The 25,703-nt window shown below is 37.5% G+C and overlaps 1 protein-coding gene across 1 annotated transcript; it reads left to right on the top strand.

Annotated features, from left to right (window-relative positions):
* The first annotated feature begins 3,224 nt into the window (after positions 1-3,224).
* shc2 (SHC (Src homology 2 domain containing) transforming protein 2) lies at positions 3,225-25,487 on the top strand. Its single transcript, XM_002939766.5, has 13 exons — positions 3,225-3,833; positions 11,850-11,920; positions 12,052-12,112; positions 12,269-12,388; positions 15,079-15,132; positions 15,210-15,261; positions 18,655-18,781; positions 20,480-20,660; positions 20,778-20,844; positions 21,263-21,427; positions 21,753-22,048; positions 23,344-23,482; positions 24,786-25,487. Exons 1-13 carry the CDS (start codon positions 3,288-3,290, stop codon positions 24,800-24,802), a joined length of 1,896 nt encoding a protein of 631 aa, XP_002939812.3. The 5' UTR covers positions 3,225-3,287; the 3' UTR covers positions 24,803-25,487.
* The last annotated feature ends 216 nt before the right edge of the window (positions 25,488-25,703 follow it).

Below are 25,703 nucleotides of genomic sequence, written 5' to 3'. Positions count from 1 at the left end.
CTGCATTTTCTATAGCATCCATACAATTAGATATTTAACAAAAAGGGAAGACCAATGAACAGCAAAGGAAGAGCTGGCTCATTAACTAACATATGTTCCAACTTGCACTGGTTCAGTTTCCAATAGCAACCAGTCAGCAAATTAGTTTTGATCAGTTTTTTATTAGAAAACGAGAGCAAACATCCGAACGGTTGTTCTGTGTACCTAAACTTGCTGCAATTTAGCAGAATGTTAATGGTTAGCTCCAATGCTTGTACATCAACAGCATAGGGTATTTTCAATACAGTTGCCCTGAGCAAGACTATACTAATAAGAGGCCCAAAGCTACTACTGTATTTAACTAGGGGAGGGTATTGTAAGTAATGTATCAGTGTTTGCAGATGACACAAAACTATGCAGCCCAATTAATTCTATCTGCGATGTGGCATCATTGCAGTGGGGTCTTGACAAACTGACAATACAGGGTTAAGAACGATAGCTCATAGTTGCAAGCCGATCCAGGGACTGGATTCAGGAAGGATTTTTTCCCCCTTTTCCCCCAAATTAGAGAGGCTTCAAAAGGGGTTTTTTGCCTTACTCTGGATAAACTAGCAATAAGGTAGGTTTTTACTTAATCCAGTAAACACAATTTCTTTGCAGTCTTTGTGCATTTTAAAATGAGAAGGAAGTTTCGGTGTTTGGCCTACAGCAAACTTAACACAGGTATCTACCCTTGCCTTTGATAAAGCAACACTATTGTGTATTTACACAACAGTATTGCTTGATCAAAGGTAACGGTAGATACCTTCATATCTGCGTTTACAGGTGCTAACCACTCTCCACTGACTTTAATGGAACTGGTTTCCTTTTTACATATAGTGCACTTGTTTTTTTTTTAAACTCACAGCTTATAACCCAACCTTACCCTTAGGTCAGCAACCAGAAAGCAGATTAATTATGTAGATCAGTCTTAAGTTTTATGATTATTTTTATAATAATAATCTGTTTTGGTCTTCTTCTAATTAATATGCATTCAAGCCTGTACCTTTTTGCGTGTTTTACAATTTATGTCCCAAGTAACCAGAAGTAATTTATTAGACTCTGTGCAAATTTTGGAACTTTTATTACTTTTCCCCCAATGTAATTGGCCTGCAAGCAAATGAAGAAGCAGGCAATAAAGTTAAATGTGGTTCCACTGCAACTTGAAAAGCCTTTTTAATGCAAGAATGGACCATTATTTAGTCTAATTAGATGGATACAGGAGACAAAAGGAAAGAGAAACTGACCACATAACTTCTGGGCAGACGGCGCAGGTCTTTAGAGGGTTATATGGTGTTCTGACTGTAATTTCACTATATCTTTTAGATACAGGTCACCTTTCTCAAGGCTTCTAAGATTATAACACACATATAATAATTGTCTACTTGCATTATGTATAAGAAGAAGGTGCCATATTGCTTGTCTTTATTTGGCATATTGTATAGCCGTATAACATAGCATTCTATGCTATTATAGCATATTTTTTTTTCAACTTACTTTTTATTAGTTTTTACAATACATGTAAACCATAATAATTACACAGCTTACTTTATCAATATCTGCAAAGAGAAAAGTAAAACATCATAACTTAACAAATAGAAATTTCAAACAGTAGCTCCCAAACCAAAAAAAACAGCATATAGCATATTTTAAATGCATAGTTCTCTGAGTGGTCATAAACAGATTGCACTGATATGGCTATGGCACACACTGAGTTTTGTTTGCAGATCCTGTTGCAGATTCTGCAATTTGGCACGTTATTTTAAATATTAAATAAACCCAATAAGATTGTTTAGCCTCAAATATGGATTGATTGCATCTCAGTGGGATCAAGTATAAGGTACTATTTTATTATTATTATAGAATTAAAAAACTGAATTATATGATTACAATGGAGTCTATGGGAGAAGGCCTTCCAGTAATTAAGAGCTTTCTGGATAATGAGTTTCTTTATAACAGATCCCATACCAGTACAATAAGGTATGGAATACTGCCATGGGAAAACATATTTTTTTCAAAACGCATAAGTTAATAGAGCTTCTCCAGCAGAATCCTGCATTAAAAATCCTTTTTTCACAACACAAACATATTTTTTTATATTTAATTTTGAGATTTCACATGGGGCTAGCCATATTCTTTATTTCCCAGGGTGCTACAGCCATGTGACCTGTGCTCTGATAAACTTCAGTCACACTTTACTGCTGAGCTGCAAGTTGGAGTGATATCACCCCCCCCCCCAGCAGCCGATCAGCAGAACAATGGGATGGTAGCAAGATAGCAGCTCCCAGTAGATATCAGAATAGCACTCAATAGTAAAAAATCCAAGTTTGGCTTTGGACTCCTCCAGTTACTTGGGAGTAGGAGAAACAATAGGTTACCTGAAAGCAGTTCTAATGTGTAGCACTGGCTCTTTCTGAAAGCTCAGACTCAGGCACAATGAACTGAGATGGTTGCCTACACACCAATATTACAAGTAAAAAAAAATACATTTCTTGGTTCAAGAATAAAATTTTAAATGGTAGAGTGAATTATTTGGTATGTAAACAGTGTAATTTAGAAATAAAAAGTATACCATGAAAATCATGACGGTATCCCTTTAACTTTAAGTTAAAGTAGAAATGAAACTTAAAAATATACAATGTATTAACAACTTTCATACAAAGAGGGTATAGTTGTATATAACTTCTAAATAAAAATAGGGTATATTTGTATATCATTTCTAAATGAATCAGTTTCAAAACAAAACAAAATGTAAAAAAAATCCAGATATGCAGCTTTCTGTGAAAGGTAACTCTTTTGAATACACAGGCATGAGTTAATGTGCATCTAAGTTCATCTAATACTTACATCGTTTTGCTCATTGGACAGTAAGCTATATAAGCATCCTTTGCCACAAGTGTCTGTGGTACAGAATATTTCAGAGTAATGTGAATCAGACACAAGGAAAATGACATACATTGCAGTCCTAGTTTTACTTTGGATATCAGTGCACTCTGGGTCATTTTATAACATCACCATTAAAATAGCACTCGCTGTGGACCCTTATGGAGAGTGCTGGGGGGATGGTACCACAGCAGGTTCTGCTGACCTGAGCTGGGATGTTGTGTGTGGTGGGGGAGAAGGAGTAATATGAGAATGACATCATCTTGTGAGAGTGGATCCTCCCAAGGGAGAAGGGAAGAGAAGGAGGAGGGAAAGTGAGAGAGAAGGAAAGATTTAGAGAGGAGAGCAATCACTCTAAAAGCTCTGGATGGATCCCAGCACACGGCATGCTGGCTGAATCCAGGTATGACCGATTTCGCAACGACTCCATAACTTCGGCAGAGGAGCAACTAGCACTGTCAGCCGAGGCCATGAGTGGACAGGTGGCCCCTAGTTCTCCGACAGGAGCATCTGCCTTAGGCCAGCCTTTTGCAGAGCCGCAGTACCCAGAGGAGCAGGATGTGGCTACCACCTTCTGTATGATGATACCCAGGATGGGACAATGGAAATTCTCCAGCCCCACTGCCTTCCTGAGTCGTTCCCCCTCTGGAGGCAATAAGGAACTGACCGTTGACAAGTCTGGGACAGGAGGGGGATTAGGATCAGTGTTTGGAGCCTGTGACCCTGTATGCTCCACACCTTGTACTCTGCAGGTGATAAACCGGTTGCGAGGGGGTGGTAGTGGGGGAGCGCGAAAATCTGCACGGACAGAAGCATATAAAGTCCAAGGGGAGGAATGGAACCGTAAAGGGACATTTATTAACAAACCAGCTCAAGGCTGGCTGCACCCTGACGACCGACTGCAAGGCCCTGGCGTTTCCTATATTGTAAGGGTAAGTGGTCTTAGATGCAAGTAATTTATTTATATACTTTTTTATTTCCTGTTATTTATGTAGCGCCAACTCATTTCTGCAGTGCTTTACAGACATTATACAAAATTCACATCCGTCCCTGCGGATGAATTTACAATCTAAAGTCCCAATCACATTCACACACATATTATTATTAATTTAGTTAGAAGCCAGTCAACCTGCCTGTATGTTTTTGGAGTGTGGGAGGAAGCTGGAGTACCCAGAAGAAACCCACGCAGATATGGGGAGAACATACAGGTACAAACTCCTTACAGATAGTGCCCTAACTGGGATTGAACTCAGGACCCCAGCGCTGCAAGGCAGAAGTGCTACGTAATGATCATGATTTACTATATGATGAATTCCTCTTTGAAAGATTCCAAACGCATTAATCTAAAAAAACAAAAAGTGCTGTTCTTGAAAGAGCTTCCTGTTAGCTTTATAAGATCTAAGGGTATTTTGAAATATTGCTTTAAATCTGAGAAGAATATGTATAAACGGGTCATAGCCTTTCAATAACCAGATATAACTTCTCTCCTAAAAAGGCCCACAGGTTGCAGAGTGATACGCCCTAATGGTTTAATGTCTTTAGAGAACAGTGCTGGCGAGAGATGTTGTATTCTGCTTTCTGATTGACCCACTCTTCCATTCCTTGATTAGATTGGTAGAAATGCTGATGCAATGTTTTCTTCTTTGTTTTGCCTTTCATTGATTGGCTAAAGACTCCTTTGTTTTGAAAAGCCAAGGGTAGGGCTGCTGTCATACTGGAAGCTGTCATCAAAAACAGCTGTAGTATGAGCTCACAGACACAGCACACTAACAAAGTTGATACATCCAGCTGACCTATCTGTGATAGTGTCTGCCCGATAGGAACATAAAAACTCCTCTCTGTGCTTAAGTTTTTAAGGAAGGGGTTTCTCCTTTTTTGAACAAAAAATAATCACTGTATTAATGCACTTGATTAAGCCCTGCATGTAAAAGATAGATTTGTAGAGCTGTATTCAGTATTTAAACATAGTATGTGTGAGTTGTTTTGATTGGATGTCATAAATGATCTAGTATTTTAGATATGCAAGAAAATGCAGCTTTGTTCTACTCTATACCCTGCAAGAGTACATGGCATAAATTAGAAATGAAAAGTATAAGCAGATAAAAGCCATTGGTTTCAATATTTCAACACTTTTGCTGTGTAATGCAATTACCTAATTGTCTCTTTTACTGTCCTTTACTATTAGGTGCCAGCAGTTCTCACTGAAAGACAAATGATATAAAAACATATAAAAATAAATAAATAAAAAATACGGTCAAATCTCTGACATTTTCATAAGCACTAATTTAGGTGGAAATATGTAAACATCATTTTTATTTATACTTATTTACATTTTATTGAATTTATCACTAACCATATTTTTTATATTTTAGTTTTATAGTTTTTTAACAAATTAAAAGTTGTTCATGATAGATAGATAGATAGATAGATACATACATACATAGAGCGTAGGCTGAAATGTATAAAATAGATACAAAGATAGATAGAATGATAGATGATAGATAGATAGATAGATAGATAGATAGATAGATAGCATGTAGAGTGTAGGCATGAAATGTATAAAATAGATACAAAGATAGATAGAATGATAGATGATAGATAGATAGAGAGATAGATAGATAGATAGATAGATAGATAGATAGATAGATGTGGAGTGTAGGCATCAATGTACAATCATGTACAGCAGTGCAAACCAATAACTAGTGCAGAGTCAGTGCTGTTAGCCAAACAATAGTGGGCCAGTTATCCAAAATACCTGGGCTGTGGAGCAACATCCAGGAGATTGGTGAGCAACATGTTGCTCACGAGCCACTGACTGGGGATGCTGGTCTAGGTAATAAAAAAAGGTGTTCCTTATATAAATGTAAGGAATAGAATGTGATGTTTCAGTATATAATACACTCTTACTTCATCTACATATGTGCACTGGTGAATTCACACGTGTATAAAACACAAGACCTGTGAATAAGCTGTTTCTAAACAGTGCTTATCGATATCTTCAGTTATAATATGTGATCAATAATATCACTATCACTAGTATTGCACATTATATTGGGGGGAAGGATACCTAGAATTGTGTGGCAAAAACTCACCATGTCTTTCAAAGATTGTGGACTGGGACTTCCAATCTATATTTATACTACTTAACTTTCCTACTTCATTATGTTGGATGGTGGTTTGACCTGGACCTGTACAATCCCAAAACAACATTGCAGGTGTTGACAGGTGGATCACTAGAGAGACTCAGACAACACCCATATAGGGCAATTTCTAACCTCCCAAGGTTCCCTGCAGTGACAGTGCCCCTGTTGAAAGCATGGGTACATGCACTTCATCATTTACTAAAGTGTTCTGTATTAACTCTTTATTCTCCCACTTTTACTACTATACTAACTTTTTCTAGTGGCCATGCAAACAGATGAACCACCCACAGGATGTATTGCATTACTTGGCTATGACTTCTATAAAGGGAAAACTATACCCCCGGACAATGTAGGTCTCTATAAAATATATTGCATAAACCAGCTCATATGTAAAAGCCTGCTTCAACGAAATAAACCATTTTCATATAAATCTACTTTTTTTAGTAGTATGTGCTATTGGGTAATCCTAACTGGAATATTGCCATTTTAAGAATTAAGGGCTGCCTCCTGGGATCATAGGATTCACGGTGCACACAAATAAGCCAAGGCACACATACCTGCTAGGCCACATCAGCCAATTAATGGACAGAGTCCTGCCTTTTGCTTCCATTCTTCTTCCTGTTACAGGTTGAGCTGCATTATTCCTGGCCATGTGATCTCTGAGGGAGCACACAGCCCATCACTAAATGGTGGAACAAAAGAAAAGATGTAAAATGTATTTACTGATATATATATATCCCCAAAACATAGCCTGTCCATCAGACCTGAAAATAAAATCACTCTTTGCAACAAGGATGTGCTGCAGTCTTACGTTTCTTTTGTGATATATATTGCAGTTTGGCGAGATTTTTCAATAGGTCACTTAACCTAATAAAAACTATCTGTTGGTTAAGTATTCATTCTGGGGGTATAGTTTACCTTTAAGGTGAAAACCAAGGACCCTTCATCTCTCTCAGTTTTGATATTTTCAATTTAAACAGGTTTTTCTTGCACAATTTGGTACACTGAGAATTAATAGCCTAATCCAACTTTGACTCAGCACTGAGGTCCACTATGTTGTCTAAACCCACCTCTATGTTATTTAAACTTCGGTTAATCCACTCCCTTACTTTTAGGAAGCATAGAACAAATGACTTGACTTAACTGAGGAGGAATGAGATGAAGGCCATCTTTTTTGGAAAATGCCTATTAATATAAACCAGTAAAATGTGTATCTGTGCACATATTATTTATTTATATTTAATAACCCATTGGTGACTTGGCCACCCAGGCAGAGGGTCCTACCACCAAGTAGAATGAGAAAAAAAGTAAGTCAATCTTGCCTGGGTGCAGTTTAGTCATAGATAAGCAGCATTTTGTCAGGGGGCTGACATAATTTATGTACGTATGTATATTTATTATAAGAAAATGATTTATTTATAAAGCTCTACTTATGTATGCAACGCTGTACAATAGAAATATGGTAGGTTGAAAGGCTTGTTCAGCTTTAAGTTACAAGCCCCAGATAAAGAAGCAAAAATATTTTATAACTTGTATACCCTGTACATTGTATTAGATACAGTGTTGTAGTAGTTCTTTTAACAGCAAGTGCAGATTATTAAGGGAGTGTATGCTGAAATGGTCATAAATAATAAAGCAAGTAAAATCAGAGCCACTTTCCAGCCTCATTCTCAGATGAGAATCCAACCCAAGGGAATGGCCTCCTTCTGTCCTCTTTGGAATCTGGCTGCTTAATTAAATCCATTCCATAAGAAGACTAAAAAAAAAGCAGAGTGAATATGAAATGGGTGGGGGCTGTGGTTCTTACAAAATTGCTATCATATTATCCTTTAGTTTTGAAAGGTACCCTATAATGTTAAATGGATATAATACATTAGTTAAATTTCTTGTAAATAATATTTTTATTTGCTTACATTTGAGATGTTTCAATTAAAAGAGTATATCAAAATTTTGTCGCAGAATGGACACAACTTATTTAGGTTGGGGAGAACACACAACCTAAACTTGTAAGAATGGATATAAACAATACCCAGCAAGCTGCCCTTCAGCTGTTGCTGAAGTATAACTTTACCATATAGAAGTCCTCTTGGAGGTCTTTGAACTGATGAATCTGCAGGCCAAAAGGTTAACTTAAAAAGGTAAGGCTATTGTATAACACTTTGTATACTATCTCTGCTGCCGCGGGTAACTAATCGACCCAAAAAAATTTCCACCGGCAATAAGGGCAATCGCCGGTGGGAAGGCCTACACATCACTTTAGGTTTCTAAAGTTGCGCAAAGTTCCCTCCTGCAGACAGCTTCGCATTACATCAGAAAGCTGAAGCGATGTGTAGGCCATATCACCGGCGATTCCCTTTTTGCTAGTGGAAAGGCTTTTCAGGGAGATTAGTTGCCTGCAGTAGCAGATATTTATGGCAGGTGAGTAATCTTTCTGTGGGACATTAACCTAAATCAATGATCCCCAATCAGTATCTCAAGATCAACCTGTTGCTCCCCACCCCCTTTGATTTTGCTCCCAGTGGTCTTAAAGTAGTTGCCCACTTTTAAATCACTGGCTTGGAGGTAAGTTTTGGAAGGAAAGAGACACAGTTTTACTCCAAGCAGAGCCTCCTGCAGACTGACAGTCCACATGAGGCTACCAAATAGCCAATCACAGCCCTTATTTGGCATCCCCCAAGAACTTGTTTCATGCTTGTGTGTCTCCCCAACACTGTTTACATCAGAGTGTGGCTCATAAGTAAAAAAGGTTGTGGATCTCTGCCCTAAATGAATAAAGAAGAACCTAGGAAGATAATAACATTAGCTGATAAAAGCAACCTTAGTGGTGGATTGAAAAGGTTCTGTATTAAAGGGCCTCTGTACATTTTTTATATTTTCCATTTTTTATGGTTAAAGAAATTTTTTTAAAGATTAATGTATAATCTTTCTTTTATAGTTTGCTATTAACTTCATGATAATGTCAGTAACTCTACCAGCAGTGGTCTAATTTGAGAAGCTGGTCTTTCTTAGTGGCCTGCCAATGTCCTTCACAAAGGCCTATGGTAGGAAATTGCATTAAAAGAACGAGTAATGTAAAAAATTATAATTATATCTAAACATACAAGATGTTTGTATCTGTTGATTCTTGGCAAAAGCCACTTTATTTTATATTATAGAGGTTTTCATTTTATAGTTTTGTAAAAAGCCATATATTGCATTGACCCTATTTGTCTTCCTTTCTAAAACTTAAACATTTGCATTCTACATATCTTATCTGTTATCTGTATTGCCCTATATAGCTTGAATTGCTGCTCCTATGTCTACACAGCATTTTATTAATATAAACTATAGCTTTGTTTCTGAGCAAACATACAATTTTTTATAAGTGCAGGGTAACATATTATATTTAATTGCATGAAAACACTTTAATATTTTGGTGTTTCTGTTCCTTTTAAATGGTAGATTGAATTATATACTGTGTAAACAGTGTAATTTAGAAATTAGAAAGTACACCATAAAAATTATGACAGAATCCCTTTACAGATGAGCCACCTCTTTAATAAGGGGTATGTGGGCTGACTCAGGTCACAAAAAAAATATTTATTATGTGGACAGAAACAGATAGTTGCATAATTACACGATACTTGTAGCATGTAGTTAGGACTTGCTTAATAGTTTGCTGTGATAGTACTGGTCAAATGAAGGAAGGTTGCAGTTGCCAACTAATATTAAGAGTTTATATGCAGCCAGTCTGTAGGATCACTGCCAAAGAGTGAATCAGTAGTCCACTGGAGCTCATTGTATGTTTTGCAAATTCCGTAACTGTCATTATATAGCATTAATACATTATATACTATATACTATGCATATGTAGGTGGCCTAGCTTCCAATATAAACCTTTTCCAAAGGATATTACTTTCAAATGAAATTGCTTTCCTGACATTCTCTGCAAACAATTGCTACATCATTTTGTAATACTATTAGTTGTAATTTATGATGACCCTGAGTAAGAGGTTGATGACCCTGGTAAGAGGTGCAAGAGCATGCCCCATAGTGCTCATGCAGAAAGCAGGTTGAACGCAGACACTACTGAATTCACAGGCCACTGCAAGTCTCAGTGCTTCCATACATAGTGCAGAGACATGTGGAAATCCATTTAGGCAGCAAGGAAGGTGATAAGTGGAAAAAATGGCAGATTACACCTATTTATTGCACACTGCCTTCCCAGTTTTAAATGAGCCCTATTAAGTAAAATAGAAATAATACTCAGCATTTATATTGACCAGAGGTTTTCAGACTCATGTTTGTAAAAAGTTGCTTAAGGCCCCACTCATTGATAATATGGTAACGGATACATTAAAATATGATTGTCATAGTCACTTGCTACTACAGCAGTTCTAGGGCTACTGCCGACTGCATTCAATCAAATTTCTGGTTAAAAAAGTAGAAATGAGGCTCTTAATGTTTCTAGGATCAGCATTTTGGCACTCTTATTGCTTACTATCTCTCTTCTATTTGTTATTCCTCTCTCCTTCTGCTTACTCTCTTCTTTCCAGTTTTCCTCCCCTCTTCTTCATTTTCTAGTTCCCCTGCCTTTCTTTTCTCCTCTGTCCTTTTTTTTCCTGGGTCCCAGCACTACCTGCGGGTGTTTAATAACCAGCACCAGATTCAGGGACTTATTTAACAATGGTGATTATGCACAAGGGAAAATTGCCTTTCCATTTTTTAGAAGTTAAAATAACAGCAATAGTTTTTTTTGGCTTGCACTAACCTGGGATTGTCTGTAATGGTAATATGTTTGAGTTTGCTGATTGTGCTTACTGTGGTGCAAGTGACACAAGTCACAACATACAGATATAAAGATTCATTTTGCACTCCAAAATATTAAAAAGTACAAAAAGTCTTTACTATAACATAATTTAAATTATATACGAACCCCACAGTCTATGCCTTATGGGTTTCATGCCCCAACGGCACCTATGTTCCCCTGCATGCTGGCTTTTTCTTTGCAGGCTTCCTTTTTCTGCTAAATAGATTAAATGGTACTAACCTTTAGCATCAGGCTCAACAATTGAGATTTTGAGAAGGAATATTGCATTGTGGTTAAAAAAATCACCTAATTGTGCTCATTATTTGCATTTTATACTTCTTTGGTAAATGAGTCCCTGGATGCAGTAAGTTTATTTACTACAGTGACAAGTTTTGCAATCATAGGTACTACAAATTATTTTGCATATTATGAATTTGACACCACATATGCTTTTTCGTATTTCTGTAAGTCATCTTGCCACATTTTATTTGCATAAGCAACAAAAAATGATGGTGTATTTAAAGATATAGCATTTTATTTAGATCTTGCAACAACATGCTTGCTTGTTGATTTTTTAAGCCTGCTGTTTTTCTTCTGTATAGAACCAAACCACCTATGCCTACACAATTATTTTGACTACACAGACAAGAGCCACACCAGTTCATGGGCACAGATTGCCTTTAAATAGCATCAGTTAATTGGTCCCTTTCCAACTGCATTGATTTTTTTGATGATTGCCCATTAGTCAGTCTAGAGCTCTTCACATGTCGGCCCTTGTCACTGCATCTGATCACTTTGTGGGCATCAATGTCTCTGTCTGTCACTGTTATTCAGTCAAAGTCTGTATTTGTGTCTTTGTGACATTTTTCTTTCTGTTTTTAATTCGGTATTTAGCACTGACTAAAACATTTCACTACTGCATTCTGCATATATTCTGTATTCAGTCTGCATCACTGCTGTACTGTGCTGTACCATCCAACGATATTAATCTTACTTTGTTTTCTGCCTCCTTCCAGTACATGGGCTGCATTGAAGTTTTGCGATCCATGAGGTCTCTGGATTTCAACACACGGACCCAGGTGACAAGGTGAGTGATGAGTGCAGCTCAAACCTATAAACAGAAGCAAGTAAATAAAACATGCTTGCGCATCTATATGAACTCTTACAGAGACACGCTTCTATGTCTCATTTACTAAATGCCAATGCTCTGCATCACAGGGAGGCAATCAACAGACTGTACGAGACTGTTCCTGGTGTTAGAGGAACATGGAAGAAAAAGGTGAGTTAGTTCATTTGTGATTCCTAAAAACCCATCTGTAATTAAGGTTTAAAGTATGGTCCAATACACACAGAATTCAGTTGTTCCGCGCTATATTATTCCATGGCTTCTCCTGTTAGAAGCTCAAAATATTTTATTCTTTTTCTTAAAATCCAGGCTCCCAATAAATCCTTGGCATCCATCTTGGGCCGGAGTAATCTTCGCTTTGCTGGAATAAGTATTGCTGTAAATATATCTACTGAAGGACTGAATCTAAGTATTCCGACATCCCGGCAGGTAAGAACCTGTTAGAATTTTAAAATGACTACAATCTACAGAAGCCACAGGATATACATATTCACAGGCAAAGCATTAGACTTGGATCGACAAGATAAACTATTGTTAATTGCCACATTTGGGCATATTATTTTTACCACTTAAATGAAGCGATATGTGTACCAGATGCTCAGAAAACAGCTTCTCCATCATAACCTAACCTAGAATTCAGTAATACTTAAAGGGGTTGTCCATATTTACATCAACATTAAGTAAGGTGTAGACAGTGATATTCTGAGACAATTTGCTGTTAGTCTTCATGTTTTATTTTTTTTGTAGTTTTTCAGTTATTTAGCTTTCTGTTCAGCGGCTCTCCAGTTTGGAATTTCAGCAGCTGATTACTAGGGTTTTAGCAACCAGGCAGTGGTTTACATGAGAGACTGGAATATGAATCGGAGAGGGACTGAAATGAATGGAAAAAAAATAATAAATAGTAACATTAATATTAAAATTGAAAGCTCACAAAGAAATGGTTTTTGGCTGTCGTGGTCAGCGACCCTCACTTGAAAGCTGGAAAGATGTAGAAGTGAAAGGCAAATAATTTGAAAACTATTAAGAATAAACAAAAAACAAAGCAAAGCAAAGTTGCTAGGATTAGGACATACAGTATCTATAACATACTAATGTTAAGGTGAAGTTTTTTTGTACATATTGCTAGCTGGTGACCCATCAACATTACTCACAGAGTATTTATACCACAGAGATGCAGCAAGTCATGCACACCATTTTCATGATTGCCTTGCATCACTATGATTATCAGTTCTCCTGCACAGTATTGGACATAATGTCACTGCTATACTATGTAACACAACCACTAAGTGTTTTCTTTTGTGCATAGCTTAATAAATAGGCGCAGTACATAAGTTATTGTTCTGCAAGTGCAGGATTGTGTGGCGTTTTAACTATCTGACTATGCAGCTCTGTATCATAAATGTCCTACAGTCAAACCCTATTCATCTAGAGAAATTGCTCTGTGTGAGTTTTGTTTTTATTATAAACATCCCATCTCCATAGTGCCCCATTGATCCAATATCAAATTACAGTAGCAGGCAACTAAGCTGTTCTATCTTATTACACTGGCAAGCACAGTAGAGTAATATTACCATATTTTATTTTTAGTACATCATCAGAAACCTAATGTTTAAAGTGTTATCAGAACATAAAGTAGACCTACAACCCACATATAATTAATTTACTTTGTTTGTAGCTTCATCTTTCTGCACTTTTCTGATATGTCACTACTAATACAGTATTACCATGGTGGTATTTCTTTTTATGGTTCTTAAAGAAGAAGGAAAGGCATTTTACTGCCAATAGATTAGCCACATTAGTGCAAGTTAGAATGCTATATTTATTCCGCAGAAAGCTTTACCATACCTGAGTAATCAGCCCTAGAAACTCCATCTGTTTGTTTAGCATAGCAGCTGCCGTTTTAGCGTGATCTCAGTAGCTTCTGTGCTGCAGCTCTAGCCTTTGGTAGCTCACATCACACATTCTGATGGGAGGGGGAGTGAATTTTTATGAATTCTTATGGGAGGGGGGAGCAGGAGAAGGGATAGAGGAGAGAGCTGTGCAGACTCCAGTCGGGAATGAAGGATTTTTCTGCGAGAGGAAGTCTGATACCGAAAGTCCTATGTTTCTTTTGATAGAGGACTCTTTCTGCTAAAGCTTACTTAGGTTTTACCTTTCCTTCTCCTTTAACAGTATCAAGTAATGATGAGTAAAACTACAGGGTTTTACTTTGCATAAAAGTTTGCAATACTGCTGAATTGTGCCAAGGTTCACTGGAGTCAATGGAAAGGCAAAATTACATTGATGTTAAAGGAAAAGTAAGCCTTTTATTTAAAACTCTGTACAGCTCCCGGAATAAGCATCTCTCTGCATGCAGATTTATTTAGTTTCTCTATTACAAGCTGCTCAACGGCAGCTCTCTTACTGACTTACTGTCTAACATAAAGCGCCACCTCATTTTGTTTTCTAAGCACTCCTCTCTCCCACTATAAAGACCTCAAAGAGGAGCCTACTAGGCATGCATCGCTGCCTCTGCTTAAAATGAAGTGATTCAGGCATGCACAATAGGCACCTCTTTGAGGTCATCATAGTCAGAGAGAAGTAGTGCTCAGAAAGCAAAAGGGGTGGAGATTCACACTAGACAAGGAAGTCATTATAAGAACTGTAGTGGAACAGGCTGTAACAGAGAAACAAAATAAATCTGAATGCAGATAGAAAGGTATCGTATTCTTTAAGACAATATTAGCACTGCAATCGCATATACATTGCTTACCTTGTTAGAGAAGCTCCTTTGCCCTTATGCTACAACTGTTCTTCAAAAAATATAGAGGCTTCCATGCTGCTAATTTCTTCCAAACACACAGACCACAGGAGTGCTCCATAGGGAGAGGGATCTGATCCCTTTAGTTAATGTAGAAAACAAGGGGCAGATAATGACATCTGTGTTTTTTTCCCTGTGCAATAAACCACAATATTTCTCCAGTAAAACAGACTGTAAGGCAATTTGTGAAAATTTTGCCACAAAACTGTTCTGGCCGAAAAAGTTCCTTCATCCCTAGTAATAAATATGTGTTTCTGAAAATAAAAAAATATATATATATATATTTTTTTTACAGGTAATTTTATTTTATTTTTTACAGGTAATTGCCAATCACCATATGCAGGCCATATCGTTTGCCTCTGGTGGAGATGCAGTAAGTACAGTAGAAGTTTTCTAATTGGCTCTTATACTACTTATCCTAAGTACTTACGCAACTCTTTCCTCCCATAGGACACAACAGATTATGTGGCATATGTGGCTAAGGACCCTATAAATCAGCGAGGTAATGAGATGCCATTATTATGTTTTTGATATAATGAAATAATCCCATTTCACACCAGGTCTAAAATTAAAACATTAACCATGAAGGGAACATTGTAGTGAAGAGTCCTACCTCAATTGTACACAAGTAGGAATCCTGGCAAGGAAACCTAATTTTGCTTCAAGTTTTCAATTTTCACAGAACAACAGATAACATGAAAAATAGGTTTTTAAAACAGAACCAGAGTAGGTGCTGAACACATTCCAGCTGTAAAAATAGCATCAAAAGAAAGCAGGGTTGGACTGGGAATCTGTAGATTTTGGCAAATGCCAGAGGGGCTGCTGAAAGATGCCACAGAAAGTCATTATTGATATCACCTGTGGGGGCTGTTTGGGCCTCTGTGTACATAAAATGCCAAGGCCTATTTTGAATCTCAGTACATCTAAAAGGAAGCCATGTTTTGCATCAAAGATTTCTGAAAAAGTTTCATATTTTTATAGAATTCCACCTTTTTACAAATAAAGAGGGGATCCCCACTAGGGCTTCATCTTATAGCTTATTCCATGAAAACAGAAAAAATTAAGAAAAGCTTGGTTTCCTTCCCAGGCTGTTTGTTACCAACTGTTTCTTCTAATTTCTAATACAGTTAATTAAATGCCCATGGGTGGGGGCTCACAATATAACATTTATGGCTGAATACACCATAAATATAAACATGTTGCTAATGCTGTGGCTCTCTGAATTAATGTGGTTATAATACACAAGAGCCATAAATATCCTGTAAATTATATCCCTATAAACGGTTCTTAGTCATTTGTGTCAAACTAAACATTGTGCATTATACTAAAAAAAGTACCCTCTGTTGTAAAATATGAGTATATTAGAAATCACCTTGGAATTCCATGATGTTTAGTAAAGCGCTCAGCCTTGTGCCTTCATATGGTTATAGAGATCCTTGGTAATTTATAATATCCTTGTATTTTACAATGCAGGGTACTTATTCACTATATATTCTGGTACAACCCTCCAGTTCGCATGCCCACTGCATTGTCTGGAATGGAAGGAGATAAGGAGTTAAAAAATGGGTAGGTTGAGGGCATCATAAGAACAAAGTCCTTCAGTGGGCAGTCAAGTCATTTGCTATTAAAAAGGGACTGTTGCTATTATAAAATGAATATTTAATAAATGTTTCACAATTAGTTTTTAATATTTTGTTCAGTTTATAGATTTAACAAATGTATTTTTGAGTTCCTCAGTCTAAAGGCAGCCATACATGGCTGACTCTGAGGCCCAAACCGACAGATATAAAATGACGAACTATACACTCACTGTATGGCAACATTTCAAATGTGTCACTCATTCTATGAATCAGAATAATCAGAACAGCAGGAAGGGAAGAGGGCTACATGCACCTCACTGGGCTACATGGTGCATCAAATGATGACATTTTTTGCCTGATCGACCAATATCCACTGTACATGGATATTGTTCAGGACTTTTGGCCCAAAATACACGTACTGAAAAACATTTTATTGGTACATGATTGACCAGCTTAAGGGTGTTAAAAATGCAAAGGATAAGACAAAGGGCATGAACCAAAAAGTGTAAGCATACAGTGAGTGCTTATATGAAGAATCATGAGTATGGTATACTAAGGTATAAACTAGCCTACTAATAGTTGTCTTGGAGACTGACATTGCATGGAGGACATTGATTGTTGCCATAGATATTCATTTAAGTCACAAAGTGATGTGGAGTTATAATTGGGCCTCGACAGTGGAAAACAGGAGGGTCATTGTCAATGATGGCAAATTAATTGTCTGTGACCACTTCTGAATTCAGTACTACAACTGTAAAAACATTTTTCCAATACTGGCCTCTATAAGAATGTTAGTACTCTGCCACTTATGTGGTTATAAGGCAATGTGTATTACTGTTATACCTTAACCTCAGCCCCAAAGGAAAATCATTTGCATAAAATGAATAAAGGGTTTATAATTATCGCCTGACTGCTCTGTTTAGCGTATTGCTAGCAGAAAGCTTTCAACTCATTGCTTTACTCAGATGAGCCCCTCAGGCAGATAGCAGTCTGATGGAGGATTGTAATAAAAATTAAAAAAAAGGCATTTTTGCAAATGTTTAGCACTGTTTGCAATTTACTACTGTTCACTAAACATTTATTGCAAATATTTAACACCTGCTTGAAGATGGCGTAATTGTAAGCGTGACTTTTTCATTAAAGAGGACCTGTCTCTCTAAGAAATAATCTGAAATTCTTTTCTTCTGTGTTTGTTAAGCAAAATAAACTTCATTTACATTATATAAATAATATAAATCTTGTTTCCTTCAGTCCTGGAATTACACAATCACATCAAATAGGCAGGTGCCATTTTGTGGACATTGTTATTAAGGCAATCTTGGTATTACCCCAAAATCTTGTGTATGTGCCAGAACGGGGGACCAGATGCCCATGCACTGGCTACACAATTAGATGGTTAGGAGGGAGGGGGAAAGTTATAACTGAATTGAAAGTTAAAGTACTTGTCTGGCCGCGCCTCTATGCCTAAGGCATAGAGGCGGAGCAGGCAATATATGATTGACAGCTGGGATTTTTAAATGCCTTTATAATGGGTTTGGATGTGTTAATATAAAAATGAATTCGGGTTTCTTGTTTAATTTGAAAAGGACTTTTATTATACAGCTTTTTATGTCTGAGTGACAGGTCCACTTTAAGAAGTTTTATTACATTCACTGTTGATGTGCGCAATGTTAAATATTCTGAATCGCAAACTTGTTGCAAGAAATGCAAAGGGTTTGCTAATGGGGTTTTTTTTGCTCACAATTTGATGTAAAGCACCATTTTGGTCCAATTGCGACTTTTTTTTCCCGTTAGCAATACATTCTACATACCCCCATAAGTGAATAATTTGTTATCTTTGAGAATTCGGGGGGGGGGGGCAAATTTAAAACCTAGATAAATAATTAAGGATGATGATGCAGAGCACAATCCCTGTTATCAAAGGAAAGCTGTTATATTTGACTATTAGATTTCTGGACTGAACTTCTCAGTAGACTTGGTAACAATTTTCCCTATTCTACAGTTGATTACACTACTTCGGGCATTCATTTAAATATTATGTGTGTAAGCAGATATGTTAAAAACTTACCTTCTTTACTGCTATCCTGTGGGGTTCTAAGATTCAGCAAACAACGCTTGTATGTTTCATGGTATAAATCTTATTATTACTCACTATTCCCTTCTTCGCCCATACTCCACACCATTTGTGGACATCGTTTCAGTGTGTTAATGTTTGTTCTTGTCTCTCACTCCACCCTTGTCTCTCCTATTTAAACCATCCTGCCTACCCATTGGTCCCCTTGTTATCCCAAATTCCACCCTACCATTATTCACAGCCTGTCACATTCTGGAGTGTTGTGAGGGGCTGGCTCAGAGTGTGATCAGCACTGTAGGACAAGCCTTTGAGTTGAGGTTCAAACAGTTCCTGCACAGTCCCCCAAAAGTGGCAGCACCCCCAGACAGGTATGACAGAAAACCTCCCTTATCCTTTTTACACTTTATATTCGTATTTTTTGCAAATTTTTAATTAGGTGTTCATTTTTGTGCATCCAGTTAAACAATATCCATTACTATCAGCAAGATTCTATGGTATCTTTTGCTGAAACCATTTGCAGATAATAGGGACTTGCAATCTGCTTCACCAGATACAACAGATGGAGCTGCTTGTCCTTTGCACTCTTTTTCACTATTTTATATTCTGATATTCTGCATTATTTTCCAGATTGGTTTGCTCAACATATGCCCATTATTCACAATCACCCTTTCTTATCTTAAATACTCTGTTGTTTCTGCTTCCAATAATGCAATATTCTTGTCAAGAAAATCATAAGAACTAATCATGAGCTGTTGAACTTTAAATATCATGCACTTCAGCAAGGAGCTCTCTGAGTTCTCTCTCAGGTATTGATGTCTATGTGTACAAAAATGTTTTGTGTGCTGAAAAACTGATTGCGATGTGGGCAGATTGATGGGTGACAAGGCCTTGTAGAGAGACAGGCTGGCACAAACCAGACCTCAGTTGAAAAAAATACTTCTTTACAGTTTTACAAGACTTTTTACATCTTATTCACGGTACAAAAAAAAAAAAAATACCATGTTTTGTGCCACAACAGGGCAGTTAATCATAGGCTAATGAGAATTATGACACACACTATTTATTAACTGTATTTATTAAGCTTTAATAAAACTTTTAAGTGCATTTCTTTCTACCGAAGTCTGGTTTGTGCCAGCCTATCTCTCTACAAGGTTTTGTGACTTTTAGTAGTACGTCTGTGAAATTTGAATGCAAAACAAAGATTGATTAGCCTGTAATGATATTACTTTAATGAGTGGTATATAGGGGTATGAAGTAACTTTGTCATGGTCATTTGCCATATGTGCAGTGTTCTGCACAAAACATTCAAGGTACAGTTAATCTCTGAAAAGTTAGAATTTACTATTTTATTATTGGGGAATCTATTTACTAGTCTGCTGTTCAACGCAAATATTTTGTTGCATTTCATATGTTTCCATATGAAATATTTTTTGTCTTTTACACATGCTGTTGAATTTATGATGTTACTACCTTAGCGCTCATTATAAACGTTCCATAATTCTGTAGACCTGTGATATATATATATACACAACACAATAAGGCAAATTAGACTTTAATGTGCAGCTAGAAAATATATTTTTAATAAATACAGTAATATAGGATATTTAAGGTAATGACACTTTTTCATTGTTACACGTTGGTTTCTTTTCTATGGGGAGTCATTCTGGAAAGAGAAAATTGTCTCTACATATTTAAACAGTACATTTAATAGGGCTCTGCTTCTATAATAGCTCCTGTTTACAGTAATCATGTGACACTGATCTAATAAACAGCTAGTTTGACTGTGTTCTGGTTTTTCTCATCTCTACCCTCGTCATTCATTACTACTTCTCCTGGGCAGCAACGTCATCTCAAGTGCATTTATTTCTATTAGCAGAAAGCACATTCACATGGAAGTTCTCCAGTTTATTACCTTGGGAGCTCAGTTCACATGAAACCCAGAGGGTTCAATAAAGTTAATTTATTCATTACTATAATGACTAAAAAACAATAACTGTTGTGAAAATATTGCTACGTTACTAGGTATTCCATAAAGAATGTTTCATCTATCACACAACTCTCCATAGGTTGCTTGTGGGGACAGAGGAGCCAGCATGGGGTGGAGAAGAAGAGCAAGAACATAATTATTACAACAGCATCCCTGGCAAAGAACCCCCACTGGGGGGGCTGCAAGACAGTCGAATAAGGGAAGCAGGAGCCACTGGACAGCTTAGCACCCAAATCAATATAAATGGGCAGTGGTCCCAGGTATGTATTTTACCTTTTTCCTTATTATTTCTCCCCCCTCCCCCCCTTTCTACATTAACTACAAACAGTTAAATTGAAAGGCTTACATATAAAGATCTGCCATTTCTCCCATTTCAGGTTGGATCTCCAGCTAGAAAGCCTGCTGTATCACATTCTTGTTCACAGTGGGACCTTGAGGACCAAGGTAGGTATAGTATAAATCAGTGATCCCCAACCAGTGGCTCGTGAGCAACATGTTGCTCTCCAACCCCTTGGATGTTGCTCCCAGTGGCCTCAGAGCAATTGCTCATTTTTGAATTCTTTGCTTGGAGGCAAGTTTTGGTTGCATAAAAACCAGGTTTACTGCCAAACAGAACCTCCTGTAGGCTACTAGTCCACATAGGGGCTACCAAATAACCAATAACAATCCTTATTTGGCACCCCCGGAACATGTTTTATGCTTGTGTTGCTCCCCAAGTCTTTTAACATTTGAATGTGGCTCACAAGTAAAAAAGGTTGGGGATCTCTGGTATAAATGGTGTATTGTCAATAGCCCTGAGTGCAGGGCTGAACAGCACCTGAATAGCACCAGTTTGTTCATTACTGAATTCTTTCTGCCTCAGCACAGGCCAGCGAAGGGTTTCCACTGACTAATGGTCGGGCCTTTGGTGTACGCGATTATGAAGAACACATGTATGTAAATACACAGAACCTTGATGGTCTTGTTGCTGACAAGGAACCATACATGATTCCAGAGGATAGTCCCAAGAAGGATCTCTTTGACATGAGTAAGTGTATATAGGGAAGGAGGAATATTAGCATTTTCAATACCTGAAATAAAACTTGGTTGTTCACTGGGAATGATGGTTGACTCTGTAATAAAGAACCATTATAAGATGTATATACTGTATATGGGCTTGGGGCGGGGTGTGGGGCTTAAAAGAATATTTCATATTCTGAGCTGATTTATGATTGCTCTGTAATTTCTTACCAAGTGCTTATGAAAGTTGCCAATTGGTAAAATATTAGCTTTAAGATTTTACCAGTGTCTGAATCAGATGTGTTAAGATAACATGGTAGCCCTGTTTTCTTATTTATCTCCATTTGCTTAAGGACCATTTGAAGATGCTCTAAAGCTGCATGAGTCTTCTTTATCAGCATCTCAAAGTTTAGAAGATCAGTGGCCAAGCCCCCCAACCAGAAGAGCGCCGGTGGCTCCCACAGAGGAACAGCTGAGAGGGGAACCATGGTACCAAGGGAAGATGAGCAGAAGGGAGGCTGAAAAGTTGCTACAGCGAGATGGAGATTTCCTAGTGCGTGATAGCATAACAAACCCTGGGCAGTATGTCCTGACGGGTATGCACAAAGGGCAACCCAAACATCTTCTCTTGGTGGATCCAGAGGGCGTGGTAAGAGACTTTTTCATTATTATACAGATATAGAGGAATTGGTGTATATTGCATTTTTCCTCTACCCTAATGAACCAGAGAATCAATGGGTGTTTACAGATATACAAGTACTAAAGGAGTACAATCTTGAAGGTTATGGTGTTGGTGCTTGTATAAGTTTTTTTTAAATCAAGACACATTATCGTAAGCCACTGATTAACTTGTCAGAACAAAATGCAAGGCAGATTCCACACATTAAAAGGCACAGTCAGGCAATGCAGGTAATTTGTAATGAAGGTCAGTAGGGCTCAATAACTAAACACTGGGAAAACTGCCTATTACACAGTAACATATAGTAACAATTTAGAGATTTGCTTCATTTTTATATCTTTAGCGCACAACTCAAAGCTTATTGTAGATTGTTTGCTACTACTGTCAGTTTGCTCAGTCTCTGTAAATGAGCCCCAGTGTATCCATATAAGCAATATTTCTTACCAGGGCAGTGCACTAACAGTATCATCTACTGGTGCTAGTGGCACTGCAATATGCAGTCCCGGATTTGTGGCAAGGCCACAAAGGCCTTCGCTTAGGGTGCACAAATTTATGGGCGCCATGCTGTCCAGCCATGCTTGAATTTCGCTTACATATGGAGTACTGGGGTCTAAGCACTGGAGATTTCTGCCTGTCCTGTCCCCAGTGCTCTGCGTGCAAGATGTGCTTCTGGGGGTGGGGCGGCTGGCAGGGGGCAGCCTCTGGGCGCTCATCGGACAAATCTGGTGCTGGCAATATGAAACTATTTGCTTAAGCACACAATAATTTGATATCTAAATAGGTCAAAATCAGTGTGCATTTTAATTACAAACAAATACTTCTCTTCTTGTATACCACTAAAATTAAATCAACCCCAAACACATTATTTTGCATCATTACCTGCAACTGTACATTGCCAAATAGATTCTGTATGTAATTCACACAAAAGAAGGATTAAAAAAGTAAGCAGGTATTTCTTTCCTCTACAGGGTGGCACAGAGGTATGGTAAGGTATATGGGAAACCAGTTTATTTAAAAGCTATAGCACAGTGATTCTTAAAAGCTAGGTCTGGTCCCCAAAATGGGTCCTTGTGTTCTTTATTGCTTTCATATACACAGTGAAATATCCTGCAAATGGTATTTCAATCAGAGTAAATCGTTTTAAACCAGTTTCTGAGTTACAAAGTTAACTCTCAGACTTTGTGTCCCCACAGAAAAAACAATTAAGAAACCCTGCTATAGCACAGCATCAGTTTGTCACATATCTTTATATTTCCTCCCTTCAGGTAAGGACAAAAGATGTGTTATTTGAAAGCATCAGTCACCTGATCTCCTATCATTTGCACAATCAGCAACCGATTTTAGCAGCTGAGAGTGAACTGCACTTAAGGCAGGTTGTGCCACGTAAAGTGGCATCAAAAGAAGGTAAGTTGGTCAGGGGTATGAAAAGAGGAGGTTAGATAGAGCTGTAGTGTGAGATACAGTATCAATGCTGGGAACATGGTAGTAATATAGGTAGTATCACTTTAGGTTTAAATATGACATTGGCATATGATTCTTTAGGGGAAAGTCTGCTGTTCCTAATAATGCAACCAGCTGTTAGAACCCTGGAATTACTGCCATGTTCAGAGTGGTGGGAGTTCTAGAATTCCTCAGCATCAATGGGCACACTTGCACTGGAGTGCACTTGTGGCTGCTAATATCACCACTAATGTAAGTGGGAATGAAGAAGGTTTAAATATGGAGAAGCAGAATGATATAACTTAGAGATTAGTAAGAGCTAGATAAGGATATATCAGGCTATGTAAAATTATTTATGTTAAAAATTGATGTACAGAGCGTAAAATAAATAACAAAGGTGCGTATTTCAACTTTTGCCAAGAAACCTTTAGTAGCTACAATTATCAAACCAATCTTTTGGATAAAGCATCTCCAGGAAATCGCAGCCTCATAATTTTACACATCACTATTTGGAGTACCCAAAAAAACATTTTTCATGCTTGTGTGGCTCCCCAACACTTTTTACATCTGAATGTGACTAGCTGGGGATCCCTGCCCTAAAACATATATGTTTATATAGTTAAATATCCTGCTCCACTAAAAGTTCTCTTAAAAAAAAAAAAAAGACAAAAATTCCAAACAAAAAGGGCATGAGATGAAAAGATGAATGGTACCAGAAAGAATGTTAAAGGGGTAGTTCACATTTAAGTTAACTTTTAATATGTTATAGAATGCCCAATTCTGAGCAACTTTTGAATTATTCTTCATTATTTATTTGTTATAGTTTTTGAATTATTTGCCTTCTTCTTCCAACTCTTAGCATTTTTTATCTGACCCCAGCAGTAAAAAACAATCGCTCTGTGAGGCTACAGTTTTATTAGTATTGTTACTTTTTGTAACTTTATTTTCTATTCAGGCCCTCTCCTATTCATACATTAGTCTCTCGTCCTAACCACCCCCTGGTTGCTAAGGTAACTTGGACGCTAGCAGCCAAATACTAAAAGTTTACTTAAAGGTGAAGAACCCCTTTAAAATGTAGATGTGATGAAGAGGAAGTAAGTGCTAGAGCATTTATAAGATCACCCCCTAACTGACATGTATTTTCCTAGGGTTGTGAAAAATTTCTGTTGGTAAAAGGAAAATAATAATAAATAATAGTACTGGATGACAGCTTTCAAAACAGTAGAGCCAGTTATAGGCTAAATATTTTTCTGGTTTTCTCTTTAAGGTGGGATAATCGCATGAATACCATCCAAATATGGGATATTCTCCATTGATTCTGCCATTGATTCTTCATGAAACTTTGGGGATGCAACCCCCCCCCCAAAAAAACACAGTTCATCCCTCCAAAACCCAGGGTTAGACCAATGGCAGAGTGGAACCTACAATAAGATAAAAAAGAGTGGAGCTGCCCCAGAGACTTTGATGGAAGGAGACTGAAATGGATCCCACTCTCCCACCTGGCCTAGGAGATCCTTATTCCTACTACAGCTCCCTTACTCTATTTCACCACAAGGGGGTGTCAATTAGCTTGCAGGACAAGTTACAGTGACCCGAGACTGGGATCAACCATTTATTGATTTATTTTGTTTATGAAGACTGCTTTAACTTCCTCTCTAGCCAATGGACTGACAATGTATTGCAGACCAACTTTGCAGAAGTAGGGTTAAATGTAAAATACAAGACGTAACTTAGATTTACTCAGTATAATGCATAAACGCTCTTTTAAGCATTGTCTGTACATGAAGTTTAAGTTCTGCGTGTTCTATTTTGGTTATTAAAGAGGAGCCTCTCGAGTGGTGCATTGTTTTAAGAATATGAAGGCATAGGATATGATTCAGTGAATCCACTTCTATTTTGTGATCTGTTATGAGACTATGGTTTCTTTTTTCTCATCCTTTCTTTTTATAAATGCTGTCTGCCACAGAAATACCATGTCTGCTACCTTCAAGCTAGCTACTGCTTTCAGAAAGAAAGGTGGGAATTAGACCAAGCTTTACATGGAGGCAAAGCGGTTAATATTTGAGTTTTGCTGTGTGCTATTTACCTATAACTACATTTTTTTTCGAAAGTTTGCAAAGACAGCAACTGATCAATGACAGTTTAGTAACATACTCAACAGGGAACACTTTATCTCCCAGCTATC

Source organism: Xenopus tropicalis, chromosome 1 (genome assembly GCF_000004195.4).
Source record: "Xenopus tropicalis strain Nigerian chromosome 1, UCB_Xtro_10.0, whole genome shotgun sequence".
NCBI lineage: Eukaryota > Metazoa > Chordata > Amphibia > Anura > Pipidae > Xenopus > Xenopus tropicalis.
This window is presented reverse-complemented; position numbering and strand designations above follow the sequence as displayed.